We start from the raw sequence: 15000 nt of genomic DNA on the forward strand, positions 1-15000 counted from the left end.
CCGAAACAATAGAAATCAAAATGGCCGCCGTATCTGCAAAAAGGTCTATTCATACATTGAACCGCGAATATGAAATCAAGTGATGTTATGATTCTCGCAGTCATCAACGCAATTTTAATCACATATTAATGTTCGGTTTTATCAAATGGCCAGTTTTAACTCTCAGTGGCTTCACACCAGGATCGCGAAGTCACGGGTTCAAAAACCAGGTGCCCATTTTCCCGAGCTTCCATACGTATTGTACCCTTGAGTCAACCCTTTACCGTATCTTTCTATTTTTAGAACTACTATATTTTGACGTATGTGACGTAATAAATGGCTGACCATAGGTCTCTTATGAATGATTGGCTACGGTGAAAACTCCCACTAAAGCCCTACTCCCCCCCCCCCCTCCCCTCTGGGAGGTGCTTCTGAAAAAAAGATAAGGGGAAAGGGTTGACTCAGAGGGTTAATATGGAAGATGGATGCTCCTGGTAACGGTCTCCTGCTAAAATTGCGTTCATAACTGCGAAGATCATAGTTTCTAATCACTTGAAGTCATTTGAAAACTGCCCTAAGCACATAGGTGAACCTCTTAGTCTTAGTCTGAGGCCAATAAAGTGAGCCTGGAAACTCAGTTTTATCAAACGAGTTGACAAAAGCAAATTAACCACCCGTATGAAAGATTTGTAGGCTGACGTTTCGAGCGTTAGCTCTACGTCAGAGCGAATATTAAGCTAAGCTATGGTGGTCCGTTAGTGGTTTATATTGCAAATAAAGGATTTTTGCGATTTGTGGAAACATGGTGACGACCCTGCTTGGCAGAGGTTTCGTTGATTTCCCTCTAGCCCTGTCACGTATGCGCGACACGATGTCAATACAAGCAAGCAGAGTAGACGCCGCTTATTTCCCTTTCGTAAACGGTCGTTGCCATTTGAAACGGTCGTTGCTATTTCTCAGAACTGTCGTTGCCATTTGAAACGGTCGATGCCATTTTTTAGCTCTGAATTACACTCATTAGGTCTAAGAACTCAAAAGGTTGCTGTTACTGGGAGTTGTGTCTCGCTGGTCATATGAGTTAGGGTTCGGGTTAGGGTTCTGTTTAGGGTGAGGGCTAAGACCCCGAACCCGAGTTCGAGTCTTAATTTTTGTTAATATTTTTTCTTAGTTTGCTTCTTTTAATTTTCTTTGAAGTGAAGTGTGTAGGCGACCGTTACAAATGGCATCGACCGTTTCAAATGGCAACGACCGTTCTGAGAAATGGCAACGACTGTTTCAAATGGCAACGACCGTTTACGAAAGGGAAATTTGCGTAGACGCCTTAGGGCCGACGTTAAAATTCAAACTTGTTATAGCTGGTTTTAAACTAGTTAAGAGTTAAATTATTCGTCCAAAGTTCTGGATGACATAGGGAAGATCCGTGCCGAGGTTTCCTGTCCAGAAGGGTACATGGAGAAATGAACAAACGAATAAATTAATTCTTGGCTTGCACTCCCGTGATTAAACGGCCACGTTGGAGTACAAAACAAAAGCAAAATGTCATTCGCGTTTTGCAAAATAATAGAGCCAAATTCCCAAAGGACTTTTTCGCTATTGTTCAGTTCACCAACATGGCCGTATGACGTCAGGTGCAGGCCAAGGATTGAATGAAAGCGTTCATTGATTTAGCGATTGAGAGTGTCTCGTTGAAAAGTGACTTTTTGTTCGAAAATTTTGCGGCTTTCTCTGTAAACACAGAAAATCTCGAACAACAACCGGGTAAGTTGATTTTACTTACGCTCCCTGTTATCTGATCTACAGTGTCACTTCTTCCACAAAAAAAAAAATAAATTTAAGGTGAATTCCAAACCCTGCTCAAAGCGAATTTAGGGGTTTTCATGGTTTACCTGCGCAATCTCTCCGCCGCCTTGTCCCCGATAACAAATGTCTACAACAGTTTTAAGGATTAGGAGTGGAACTAAGAGAATGGACGCAGCTGTGATGAGCCATCCCACGATCTCCGCCCACAGGGGATAAGTGTAATCTTCGTACTTGATTCCAGTATAATTGTACAAACTGAACACAAGAACACCCTGGAAAATTAAAACATAAACCAATTCCTAGTCAATAAAAAAAATAATAAAATAAAAAACGAGAAAACCTTATGTAATATTTCTACCTCTGGTATTACTTTAGACTTATCTCAACCGTAGGGTCCTCTAAGTTTAAAGTGGTGTAAGTACACTACGCGACAAACACTTGGCACAATCTCGTTAAACTTGTTAACATCGTTGTCCAGCCTTTTCCTCACTTATTCAGCCTGCAATTATTGTATCCCTTCTCCATCAAAGTTTTCAGCACGTACAATAGGGAAAGGGGCTGGGGGAGGGGGAATGAACCCTGGGGATTGAGAAAAACCAATATTCCTTTAGTAATCTGCAGCAACATGCTACAAATTGGCTCAACAGCTCCTTCGAGGAACTCCCTTATTCCTTAGCAACAGAATGGAGTCTATTCTATTCAAGGGCGAACACTGAAATGTTTTAATCAGAATCGCTCTTCGGAAATTAGTAGTATCCTGTTGGAAAGTCCATGGAGGTTGGTATTTTCGGGCAAGCATTCCTGGAAAACTCCTTCATGGAGTGCGACTTTGGTGCTCGAAGCTAGAGAGTTTGTTTTTGTTGTTGCGTGTTTGTTTGTTTATTTTTGTTTTCATTTGCATCAGCCCTGGTTCTCTCGTCAGATACTAAACACTCATTGAAACCAAGTTTCTTTTGCACCAACCAGTACTGACAGCGGCGAGATAAACTTCCAGAAGATGGACCACCATCTGGAGATCGGGCGACCTATCATTTCTTCCACGTCACAGGAAAACCTGTCAGCTCCTAAAACAGGTGAAATATATGTTACCAAAGGACTGCTTCAATCAGAGGGAAAAAATAACACCATTTCGGGGCTTAATGACATCTCCATTCTCATCTTTCCCTTTTGAGTCCCCCCCAGGCATATAGTGTGGATAAGTGGATTTGTAGATGCTCCAAGTTCAAATCCCCTTCGTACCGCCATCTTGATTTGTCTATTTAACCAGCAACGCTTCGTAAATAACAAACTCAGGTAATCTTAGAAGAACGACACATAACTATTGATCGCAGAAGATGTCACGTTGAATCTCAATTTTTCTGAATGTTCCCTAGTCTTGATCGATAATAACACCTCTCTTGGGCTCATGTCCCCCCTGCGCGATGGAACAGAAACCAAACTTTTTCTTTTTCCGGGTATGAGCGAGTCATCGCGTTAATTAAATGCACACCTCTTCACCGCGGGAATTGAACACAAATAAAACAGACCAGGAGCCCATGACTAGGAGCGGCTACCTATGCACTATATCCATGAGTCAACCTTTGCGCGTATCTTTGTATTTTTAGAACGAACCCTTTAGCAGGAGATTCACATTTACACCAATTTTCACAATAGGCCATTTCCGAGTTCGTGTCTGCCTCCTCTTCAAAGCGAGTCTAAGTGCGAAGTTTTTGTGATGGTAATTAGTTCCACTTTACATATGAATGAAAACTAATTTTCATAGGAAAAACTTCGCACTTTAACTCGCTTTGAAGAGCAGGCAGACATGAACTGGGAAATGGTTTATTTGTATACATTCTTTTTGCCATTTTTGTCTTCTTTTGACAATAACTTTATTCTGATTGGCCATTGTAAACAGTTTGAGCAGAAGGGCTTGTACGGGAGAGGCAGCTCCTCCTCATGGACTTCTGAACAGAAGCAAAGCTTAACTTACCGTAAATCCACCCAACAACGATCAGCTCTAAAAGTACGATGAAAAAGAGGGACACGCCAGCTGAGAAAAACTCAAGCAGCCTAATGACGTAAACACCACCCTGAGAAAAGAGGAACACAGACCTTAGATGAAATGCCTCAGTTGGTCCCAGTTTATCACAACATAGACTTACTAGGGAGCTTAAGCAAAGTTGACGACGGGAAGAGATAGCTGATTTAAACTAAGTAAAGTGCATATTCATCCTACGAGGTTCACAATGAAATTAACCTATTAACCTAACCTGAGACCGGATTTGATCCGCAACATCTACATGTAAACCTACAATGCTTTACTAGTACAAATCTGCTGCCCTTTGGCATTTTTGAAGATAACTGAAAAACTTTCTAAGGCGTCTTTGAAAACGCTCTAAACTGGATAGTTAACAGACGCAGAAAGAAATGTTTGCCCAATTAGGTTCGTCCCAGACAAATTATGCGTCTTGTATAGTTTCCCCATCTTTACTCTAGACGAATAACATGAGAGACGCATAATTCTTCTGGACAGGTTACGCTTCTCTAGTATAAGAACGACCATTCTCTATTTCTACCCTAAAACCGTTTAGACGGATAGCCCGTCTGATACATTTCCTATCTAAGTGTGAATTCGAGACGGATACACAGTTTAAATTTGCCTCGTCCCTGATTCACATCAGACAGATAGAGCGTGCCTTTGAAGCTCAGGCGCGGCTACCGATTCATTAAAACTGGCGGCCATCGTTTACTTCATGTCAAGGAAAAGAAAACTCGAAAAGTTTATCTTTCGATTCCTTCTGGCGTTTGGCTTGAACAGCTTTGGGCGCCACGTTTCACTTCCCAAAGAAAATTGCATTCTTTCTAGTTCAAGGCTTTTCCGGCAAAAAAAAAAAAAAAAAAGAGAGAGACAAGTTCATCCGTCTGATGTGAATTCAAGGCGAATTATTCGTCTTAGACAGTTACTACGTTTTCAAAATCCGTTTAAACAGACGGATAATCAACGGATTATCCTAATTGAACACCGTCCCATTTTCACATCACTGAAGACGGATTATGTAGACGGGTAATCCGTCTCTAGTGTAAAAAACGGCCATTATAACCAAGACAAGCACTTCACTTACATGAGTCACACAGGAAAGACCAAGCGCGAAAAGTATGGCACAAATAAGCAGCACAACCATCTCCCTGAAGCGGCTCAAGAAGCGTGGAAATTGTTCGATTACACATGCTGCAAGCATTTCAACCTTACCAAACTGAAAAACAAAATTAAAAATACTATAATTTCCATAAGCAGTAGGAAATGCACCCTAACACTGTTAGTAATGAAAATCCTCAGAATAGGGACGTCTTATTAGTACGACTTCTTTTAGAAGTTTTCCATGGGCCCCTCACAAATACCAGGAGAGTTTTCTTACGCGTAACTAATTTTAGACTGATTTTCTGCTAAAATAGAACATTCCAGCTAATTGTAAGTTAGTACAATGTAGCACATAGTTCATTGTTATCGTTGTGGTTTCGAAAGGTATTTTCGTTGCTTGGCCCGGTCTCTGAAACTAAGCTGTGTTGTAGTATGGGAATTGAACGCCCCTGGGGACAGGGGCACTTGTCAAAACTTCATTAACCCTTTCCAGCACTAGCTAAACCATTTCAGACAACCAAAGGCCCCTGCAAACTGCTTCAAAATTTGTTTTAACATCCATTTGATTTTGTTGAATGATGTTGAACGATGTTGACATATGGAGTGGGTAAACTTGGGAAACGTGCACATCACAACATTTGATTCAACAAAATCACGAAAGGCCTTGTATTCAGTCCCAGGCTGCAGCCGCGCTTGTTACTATGGATACGTGCACAAACATGTTGACGGAAGGGAGGGGTAAACTGCTTCAACTTCATTTAACATTTGCGAAAACAAAAGAAATGTTCAATGGTTGTAGAGGCAAAGTATAAACGCGGGAGGAGAAGGAGGCAAAAACAAAATCGTACGGATGTTGAAGCAAATGTTGACGTTGTTTGCCCACAGGGATACCCAACGTCAATTTTCGGAAAATATCTGTTCGGAAGACGATTTGAGATCTAGAATTTTCGGAACATTTGTTGTAAAATTCCTTGCTTGCCTGCCTGTCCTAGGATTTTCGAACATCTAAAACACGGTATAATTGCCCTTTTGTAATGGATCTTTACCCTAAAAAGGTCACCTAGAATTTTCGGGAGCCATTTTTCTGGCTGAAAATTTCGAAAAGGTAAGTTTTGATCCCTATTATTTTCGGATCACTAGACTTTCAGCTAGGGAATCCGAACAGATGAAAAATTTTTAGAGGATAAAAATATGCCTATATCTACCGTTTAAATACTAAAATACGTTCAACGATGCTATGTTTAAGTGATTTTGAACTATATTCTCGTTGGGTGCCCCTGTGCCCAGGCCTTAAGTTTATTTATTTACCTGACTGTCGAGCCCTAACGTGATCAACATGACGAAAAACAACACCGACCACAGATGAGGTATAGGTAGCTGCGCCAAGGCTGCCGGGAAGGCAATGAATACGAATCCAGGACCTTCGAAAACAAAAAAGTAATTGCTTGAAAACTTGACCGAAGGTCAGGTGATCTCGTTGAAACCCTGAATCTACCTGTTAAACATTTTCTATTCACTAATAACTGAAATTGGGAGAAAGCTACCTCCCCCTATTAATTCCCGACACAATAAAAATTGCGAATAGCATTTTTTGTGTCGTTTACTGGCTCAAGAGTATTTATTGTCGGCGTCTAATCCATTGCCAGCCTCAGAAGCAGCCAGAAGAAACGTCCCGACTCTGACCCCCTCCCGGCCGTATGAAGTTATAAAAATTGTTTTTTTCGGACCCACATTTTTGAACTCAGGTGAGAACTTCTTGTCCTATGTTTTGTTAACATCCTTATTGATCAAAATTTACATACCTTGAGATGCAATGTCCTCGATGCCTTTTCCCTGCTGCCCGGCAACAAACCCCAGGATCGAGAAAATAGCAAATCCAACAAACACACTCGTCGCACTGTTTGCGATAGAGATTACAAAAGCGTCCCTATAATATACAAGCATTACAATATTGCTAAGTTGGCAAGATCTTGAAAATTGTCTTCTGTTAAAAGCCATCCCCGAAATCGAATCGATTTACATACCATAAACGAGTTATTTAACCGTGCAGAGTACGGCTGAGTGTCTGCCGCAAAAGGGTTTTCTGAGCATGCCGGCTCTCTGCGCATTCCGGGCTCTATATGATGACTTGATGTTGTTCTTTCACACGCAACGGCAGAGAAATTTCCGAGGCTATAATTCAACGCAGGAGGAACAAAGCTCATGGTTTTGCCCAGTTTTCTTATGTTCCTTTTCTGTAAACCTGAGCTCGTCCACAGACGTTATTTCTACTCAGTTTTCTCTTTCTCAGTTCTGGGCTTCATCTGAAACCCTCCATATTTTTGCTCTCTAGAAGTTTATTTTTCATAAAAGCTTCAAGTTAACTCTCACTTCATTATGTCGTTTTGCTTGTTGTTGTAACTGGCAAACGTAAGGTTGACACCCATCCCCATCGCTAAAGAGAGCAAGACCTGAGCTGCTGCGTCAATCCATACCTAAAAACGAGAAAAAGAAAAAAAATCCTCGAATAATGAATGGATAAATTTTTATTTGAGTGCCTGAGACTGAAAAAACAGGTCACCTTTTTTGACCAATAGCAGCTGAATGACAGGACAATTAAATTGGCCAATCATTACACAAAAGAGCATGCAGCCGGCGCTTAAGGCGGGAAAACGAGCGCGAGTCGACGAGCTCGAGAAAGTTACCATTGATTTTACTGTAATCTCAAGAGCTAAGCCATGCTAGCCAAATAAGTTAGCTGGTTAAAATGCCGTTTTTGATCCCCTCTATTAGCCAATAATAAGCTCTTATTCATATCATGGCATCAAATATAACACACTTCTAGTTTCTAAAGAAACTGTGGTGCTGCGTCGGTGGGAGAGTGAAACAGAAAAGGTTTGGTTTTATCAAACGTGTTGATAAAAGTCGAATTACACCCGTGAACGATTTGGAAAGCTGACATTTCGAGCGTTAGCCCTTCGTCAGAGCGAATAGAGGAATTGTGGGTGTCGTTGGTTTTTATGAGGGTGTGGAGGTTAGCCATTGGTGGAAATATGGTAACATGAATTTGTGAATATATTAATGGAATAAGAGGCGTTCAATGATTCCGTGAGGATAGAGTGTACCTAGTTGGACGATAATACCTGCGGATCTCCTAGTCGTTCCCAGGAAGGCACGAGATAGAAAAGAAGTCCATCTTTTGCTCCGGGTAAAGTGACTCCTCTGAAGAAAAGTATTATCAAGACCACGTACGGCGCTGTTGTTGTCACGTACGCAACCTATCAAGGGTAAGAATTGCAAAATCGTCAAATTTTGTCAGTATCACTTGTGACCGAAATGAAATAATTATCAGGATAATATCAAACATTCATTTTTCTGATCTCTTCAGGAGGCAGTGTGGCCCAGTGATAAGGTCGCTTGCCTTGAGATCCGGATATCCCGGTTTCAAGACCCGCTCTGACCACTCGTTGAATTTGATCCTGGTAGTCCCTGGTTCAACCTCCCAGCTTCACTTGTAAACAGCCAACTGGTTTGCCTCCGGTCAGTTGGGATTCTTAACAGTTGTTGTTGTTGTGTTCCGTCGCTTCGTTAATTGTGTTTCGTTGGCCCTGAAAAGCCCCTATGGGGAGCGGTCAATTAAGTATGTATTGTATCTCTTACTGAACTTCATGAGCAGGGCGAGGTGTTCATAACTTGCCTCGCCCTACTGACCCGGGTTAATCAGGTAGGGTGACAATCCATCATATTCGTAAATGTATAAACTTCGAAGGGCTTATTTTGGGTGGCGACAAAAAATTGGCTGCTGCCCTGGCATGCGAAACGTTCACTTCCGGTTTCTGTCCGTGGCTCGAAAATGTCTCGTTAAGTTCCCTAATCTCTACGGGTAATATTTCATTATGTAAGGCTTAATGATTGGCCGAGAACGTCTGAAAATAACTCGCTCTGTGATAACCCCCTTACTCAAATAAATAGAGGTTGTGCACTGCCGTTCGCGAACGCCGGGGCGCTGGGTATGTATTATTAGCTTGCTTCAGTAATCTCACCCCTACACACGGAGATAGATCCGCGTTCCCTTTCAACACTAAGCTTTCGAGACCATTCCGAAGGAACACATCCTTCGTATACATTTACTATCTCAATAAGATCAGTCACATGATCACCTTTCCTATCGTTCGCACTCCTTTCCATACGCAAAAATACACTAACACCCAGGCCACCAGCAAGCTGATGGTGATCGGTACGTTCAGAGGACCTGGTTCTCCTATCCCGCTGGAAATCTTCAAAACCTCCTCTCTGATAAATTAAAAGTACATATAGGTGTAAGAAATTGTCAATCATCTAAGAGACAAAGCGGGCAAAATACTAGTAAAGTGAAAAAAAAAATCACGCTGAAAGTTTAACAGCGAACTTATAAATGGATTTTCTCCCATAGAATTAGTGTCCCCGACATTCAAAGAAAATAAATTAAATTTCTTATTAGATTCTGAAGGGTGATGACGTGATAACGTCTTGTAAGACAGTTGATCCACTTAACGACATAATTCGGGTGTTTTGCAAAGATAGAAAAAGCTCTCATAACATTAACAATTCTAAATAATAATAATAATAATAATAAAAATAATAATAATAATAATAATAATATTAATAACAATAATAGTAATGATAATAATAATAGTTTCTATTTTGCTTTGTGCGTTTGGTTTGACACATAACTAGAATTCTTTGTGAGCGGGGTATGCAGCACGTTGGACAGTACTCTGTCCAATGACTATCAGCTCTATGACATTTCGAGTTGTGGTGTAAAAGATTTTGATGAGGGTTTTAGTTTTTACATCTACATAATTGCCAATAGATACAAAACTTTGAGGGTACACATTTGCTCAAGAGAGTAACATCCTTTTGACGTTAAACGCGCACTGATCCAAAAGTTCATGTATATATTAATTTCTTGTAATTGGTCATCGGGCTCCTGTGAGAGTCTCATTCGCGGGAAATTCAATCTAAAAATAAATCGGTCTTTAAAAACGCCGTTACACGAACACAGTAGAGTTGTAGGATCCGGGTCATGGGTTCCTGATATGTACATACAACTTACACAAGGAATTCCCTGCTTGAGGACACGCCAGAGTCACCAGAGGAGTTAATGTTTGAAGCATTGCGTACGTAACAGTTCGGTGTGTTCCATGGATGAAGACAACCAACCCAAGGAATATTCTCGTTAAAAGCTTGAAAGAAATAGAACATGGACCACGAAATGATCACGTTGTAGTAGATTGACACCAGAAATGAGACTGCAATGCTGGCAAAACCGATTCCTAAAAAGACACATTTAAAATCTTACCAGGTACAGTACAAGTGACAGATGAGAAGGTTGTATGAATCTTAATGAATCATAAAATGAATGTTGTGCTAATCCTGATGGGTTGGCATTGCGATGGGCGCACTCTCTTTCCGTCGTCGTTTTGCTAGGTGACCCGTCTTCAATTCAGTTTTGATTTCTGCCCTGGTTCAAGAGAGTTTTCCTTCTCTTAAAAAAAAAAAAAGAAAAGAAACATATCCAAATTCCAATTCATTATGGATTCAGTGGACAACTACCCATTCTTTGAAGGTGGCACTGCTAATTCCAATTGCAGAAAAGAGTGGTACACAATGCCGCATTTGTGTCTCAAAGCTTTGTCATTTTTCTTTCGTTAAAAGTAATCAGATTGAACTAATCAAGCTGTAACGAAAGCCTTACCTCTAAGGAGCGGACAAAGCTTGTTCCACGCATGCACAGGCTCTGACTGTGTTAGCTGTCCAACGCATTGTTCAAGGAATAAAATCGGTATCCCGCATATCACCAAAAACAAAAAATAGGGGATCAAGAATGCACCTAAAAATGAGTACGTGCAAATTAACACAATTGACGTAGTCAATTTAAACGATTAGCTTTAGCTGATTGATTGATTGATTGATTGATTGATCGATCGATTGATTGATCGATTGCAGCTGGTATTTACAATTTTTTTACAAGAGATGTTATCTTGGCATCACAGCCCTTCAGACTCCTACTTCTTGCATCTAAGAATTCCACAATAAAATTGTCATGCTCCCAGACCAACGATTGAATCTGCTAAAGGGAGCTAACAATACAAGGGATATGTTCTTTGCAACAAAGTCCCCTCCGCTGAATGAGTGCCTCAGTTTGAAAAGAAATTAAACATTTCATTGAATGAAAAAGATTTAACTTAAATGTAACCTTTTAATTTTGATTATTGCGTTTCTTCTCGTTCTTAAGTAGTTAGATGAATGATGCACTTAGGCTAGATTCACACACAAACGACTCTCAGAGAGAAAATCTTTTCGTTTATAAAACACTCAGTTCCCCCGGTTACGTTCCCTAGAATCTGCCAATGGCTCACCTCCTCCGTTTTTAAAACAGATGTAAGGAAATCTCCAGATGTTTCCATAACCGACACAAAATCCGATGGAAGACAAGAGAAACTCGATCTTCCTGCTCCAACGATCTCGGCCTGGTTGAACAACGAAGACAGGTTTTGCCTGATGATGTTCAGGTAGCCTTTCCAAAGTGAACGTGACTGATGCCGCATCTTCGCGAGAATGCATGTCTAGGAAAAGAACAAGCCGCGCTAAGGTTTCGTTTGGTATAAAATTAAATCGAAAGGGTGTCCCAGGTCTTGGCCTTATAGGAGAATGGCCTCTTCATTACCTTCCCCTATATATTCGGCTCCAATGCACATTTACGATTCGCGTAATCAACTCGTGCGTACCTTTGAAAAAGACTTTCTCTGATCGGAATGAAAGCTTGCTAAAGATATAGGCTGACCGAGATATCAACGAACTTGAGCAATACTAGCCGAAAGGTTAAAGTGGTCGAAGATGTAAAACAGATTGGCACGATCTATGTGCACGTGAGAGACTTAAAAATGATAATTATAGGACAATTTCTATAGCGCCCTATCCAAAAGCTCAGTCTAAGGCGCTTCAAAGTAAAAGGTAAATAAGGTAAAAAATTAAAACGAGGATAAATCAAGGTATAACAAGAATAAATTTATTTTTTTTTGCCGGAAAGCGAAATTTCTCTTTGAATAAAGCCAAAAAAGAAAAAAAAATGTGGAAAGTTTGGATCAATTCCGACTTTCAAAAGTACTACGTGAAAAGGCAAGAAATGTTTTTGTAATGAGCCTACGTCTGTCTGACCACAAGGTATTACACAACATCGCATCTTCATCAATTTTTTTTCTTTTCGCTCGGATGCTCTCGCTTTTTTCGCTCCGGCGTATTTCGTACTTTCAAATTTTGAGAGTTTAAGGAATTTAATAAAACAATTATCCCATTCGCGCTTGTTGGATATGAGAATGGTTATAGCCAACTCGGCGTTACGCGCATCGTTGGCTATTTACCATCTCATATCCGCGCGCGCTCATGGAATAATTGTTAATTATTCAATAAAATGACGCTTTAAAAGCTAGGCTCTTAAACTACGCTTGAAAGTAACAAGATTAGAACTACGTTTAATATTCTTTGGAAGGGTGTTCCAGACTCAAGGAGCACAGACCGAGAAAGCACGATCACCGCGACATTTGAGCCTCGACTAAAAGAGGTTCCTATCCAACAATCGTTTATTCCGTGTGGGCTTATACACTAAAAGCAGATCACAGATGTAACTAGGACATAGGACATAGACGTGAGTTGTAAGATGGCCCAGTATAAGCACAGATTATTTAACGTTTTCTTTTGATATGAAAAACAACGGCAAAAACAAAATAGCAACTAAAATGCCTCAAGAGTTGATTTGAAGCTCTCCCTCTTCCCAAACTCTCTGCCTTTTCCAGATATCGACGTGAATGTAGACATATTCTCCCTTCTACCACCTTTTCTCTCCTTTTTGTTTCAAACACCAGTACGAAGATCTCTTCATTTTCCCTTTTTTACTTAATTGGCCGCTCACTTTGTATCCCATGATGCATTGCTACCCGACCGGAAACGCGAAACTCCTGATGCTTGTTAGAGGAAGCCATTAATTCGTGGGCAAACAAAACAGTTTGCTTTGACAGTCCCACTAACCCCCCAAAAAAATTGTCCATAACACCTAAAGCAAGTTTTCCTCAACCAGCTTAAGTGCCCTTGGCAAACGTTCCAAACTGTTAACATCTCCCCTTGAGATGAGGTCCACATCTTCTGTGAAACACCCATTGTTGGAAACGAGGTGGCAGTCAGACAGGGCGGCGGGAAAAGACGACGAAAGTTTTCTTTTACAAGTTCTCCTTTGAGGTGCAAACAGAAAAATATGACAACTTTTTCCTTGATAATTTCTCTCGTCCAAAGACTAACATGGATATTTTCAACACGGAAACTTTACTAGGACAATATTACTAGTGCCGATACTAGACCAAGTGTATATTACTTTTACACCAAGGAGCTTTCATCTTCGGAAACTCACGTGAAGTGAGTAGGTGTGGAGGAAAATAAACGCAAGAGTTTTGCTTTCGCCCGATCTTGAAAAACTTTCGGCGCCTTTTACTCCCGCCCAGGACTCCGAGGGATGAAGAACGTCTTGTCAAGTTTCCTTGATCAAATTAGAATCGAACGAGGAAAGTTATTGAGGAAAAACTGATACATGGTATTTTTCCATTTTTTCCTACACGGGAAAACTTGTCAAGGAAAAAGCTTTCAAGTGTAGATCTTAATTAACGAACGATTCCTCGCTGCCCATTTATAACATGATGAACTGTAGACATACAACGAGATGACAACACAAACAAAAACACAAAAACAGAAGCAGATTTTTAAAAAAAACGTGATGAACTGTTAAAGTGCACCGAAACTCAAATATTTTTCGTCTGCAATATTAATCTCCCCTCAAAAGTAAACATGTTTGACCTTTCTTACCTCAAAATGTCGCTTTTTATCTGCAGGGAAAGAAGCGCAAAGCTATGAAACCTAGCAGTAATATGGACACACGACCGTGTTGTGAGAGTCATGGGTCTATTCTCGATTTAACGTCGCAAACTGAGAAGCCACGATATGGGTTTTAAAATTTCAGTTTCTCTGCACGTTCGAATCAAAACTTTGTTCAAGGTTTTTTGGTGCCTCTGGCACAACCGAAGGTAAATGCATACGCAGGAGAACACTAAAAATACCGGCCCGGCCCAGTGATACGACGCTGTTGCTAGAATCTTTTTCATGCGGGTCATCAATTGACTAAAGACAGCCGAAGGTAAAGGATATAAATAATTGCATTAGCGCTGTTTTGAGTGGCAACTCTATACTGATTTAATATTGTGAACCATTCCATCGTACAGTTGTAAGATCAAGAGGTAAGACTTACAGGGTCTGCACTATACCTCAGAGTATTCAACTGCTCAAAAAAAGCTCAAGATTCTCCGTACCACATCGAATTTTGTTTCAATAGAGGTGGTGAATCCCTTCTTGCACCGCCCATGCCCCCGGCCACCCTCACAAAAGACATAAGAATCAGTCACCCCTGAATAGAAGACGACAGCATTTTTAAAGAGGCAAAACCACGGAATATTGTTTATAGCTTTTTGCAGGAACTGATACGCAGGCAATATATGAAAGGCATGAAGATTTTTACGATAAACTTGAGTTTCCAATACAAAATGAAAATCGAATGCGAGAGAACTCGCATTAATGTGCGATACTCTATGAGCTCTCTTCCATAAAAGACGGCCTTAATTTTCTTTTGAAAGAATGTCACTTTCATCTAAAAAGAGACAGTGATTATTGATTTGAGTGCTTAGGAAAACAAACAGTAAAAATACAGAATATCCGGCTCGCGTCGCAGTTAATAGTATTGTCGGATTGCTGGGAATTCTATCATATCTTCTTCAAGATTCAATATTAACAAAAAAAAAAATTGCTTGTGTGAAGAATCGAGCAAAGCAGTTATTTAGTTAGCCTGTATGACTAACATACCTCGAGGAAACCCTTTTTAAGAACATTCATGCGCTTGCTGATTCTTAAAGTCTAAAGAAATGATACATAAGCTTTTGACGAAATTAAGGAAGAGACGATGTAAGACCTTAAAATCCGCTCATGTCTGGAGCTTTGTTGTTAACCGAGACTTTTTCGTTGTATTGAAATTATGACCCCTTGCT

At 40.5% G+C, this 15000-nt stretch overlaps 1 protein-coding gene across 4 annotated transcripts in view; it reads right to left on the minus strand.

The window, feature by feature from the left end:
- Positions 1-1829: 1829 nt before the first annotated feature.
- LOC138046833 (sodium- and chloride-dependent GABA transporter 1-like) overlaps positions 1830-15000 on the minus strand; it is a 13707-nt gene continuing 536 nt past the window's right edge. Inside the window, exons 1-13 of one of the 4 annotated variants that reach the window (XM_068893422.1) lie at positions 13772-13908; positions 11281-11487; positions 10617-10751; positions 9975-10194; positions 9040-9172; positions 8023-8157; positions 7271-7374; positions 6703-6827; positions 6209-6321; positions 4884-5015; positions 3752-3851; positions 2743-2843; positions 1830-2051 (exon numbers count right to left, since the gene is read on the minus strand). In XM_068893422.1, coding sequence (XP_068749523.1) covers positions 1845-2051; positions 2743-2843; positions 3752-3851; positions 4884-5015; positions 6209-6321; positions 6703-6827; positions 7271-7374; positions 8023-8157; positions 9040-9172; positions 9975-10194; positions 10617-10751; positions 11281-11485 — 1710 coding nt within the window. In that variant the 5' untranslated portion in view covers positions 11486-11487; positions 13772-13908 and the 3' untranslated portion in view covers positions 1830-1844. Of the gene's footprint in view, positions 2052-2742; positions 2844-3751; positions 3852-4883; positions 5016-6208; positions 6322-6702; positions 6828-7270; positions 7375-8022; positions 8158-9039; positions 9173-9974; positions 10195-10616; positions 10752-11280; positions 11488-11588; positions 11713-13771; positions 13909-15000 lie in introns of those variants that run through there. The other 3 variants (XM_068893424.1, XM_068893412.1, XM_068893418.1) reach the window with 3 other exon arrangements.

The sequence above is a fragment of the Montipora capricornis genome, chromosome 1, assembly GCF_036669925.1.
Source record: "Montipora capricornis isolate CH-2021 chromosome 1, ASM3666992v2, whole genome shotgun sequence".
NCBI lineage: Eukaryota > Metazoa > Cnidaria > Anthozoa > Scleractinia > Acroporidae > Montipora > Montipora capricornis.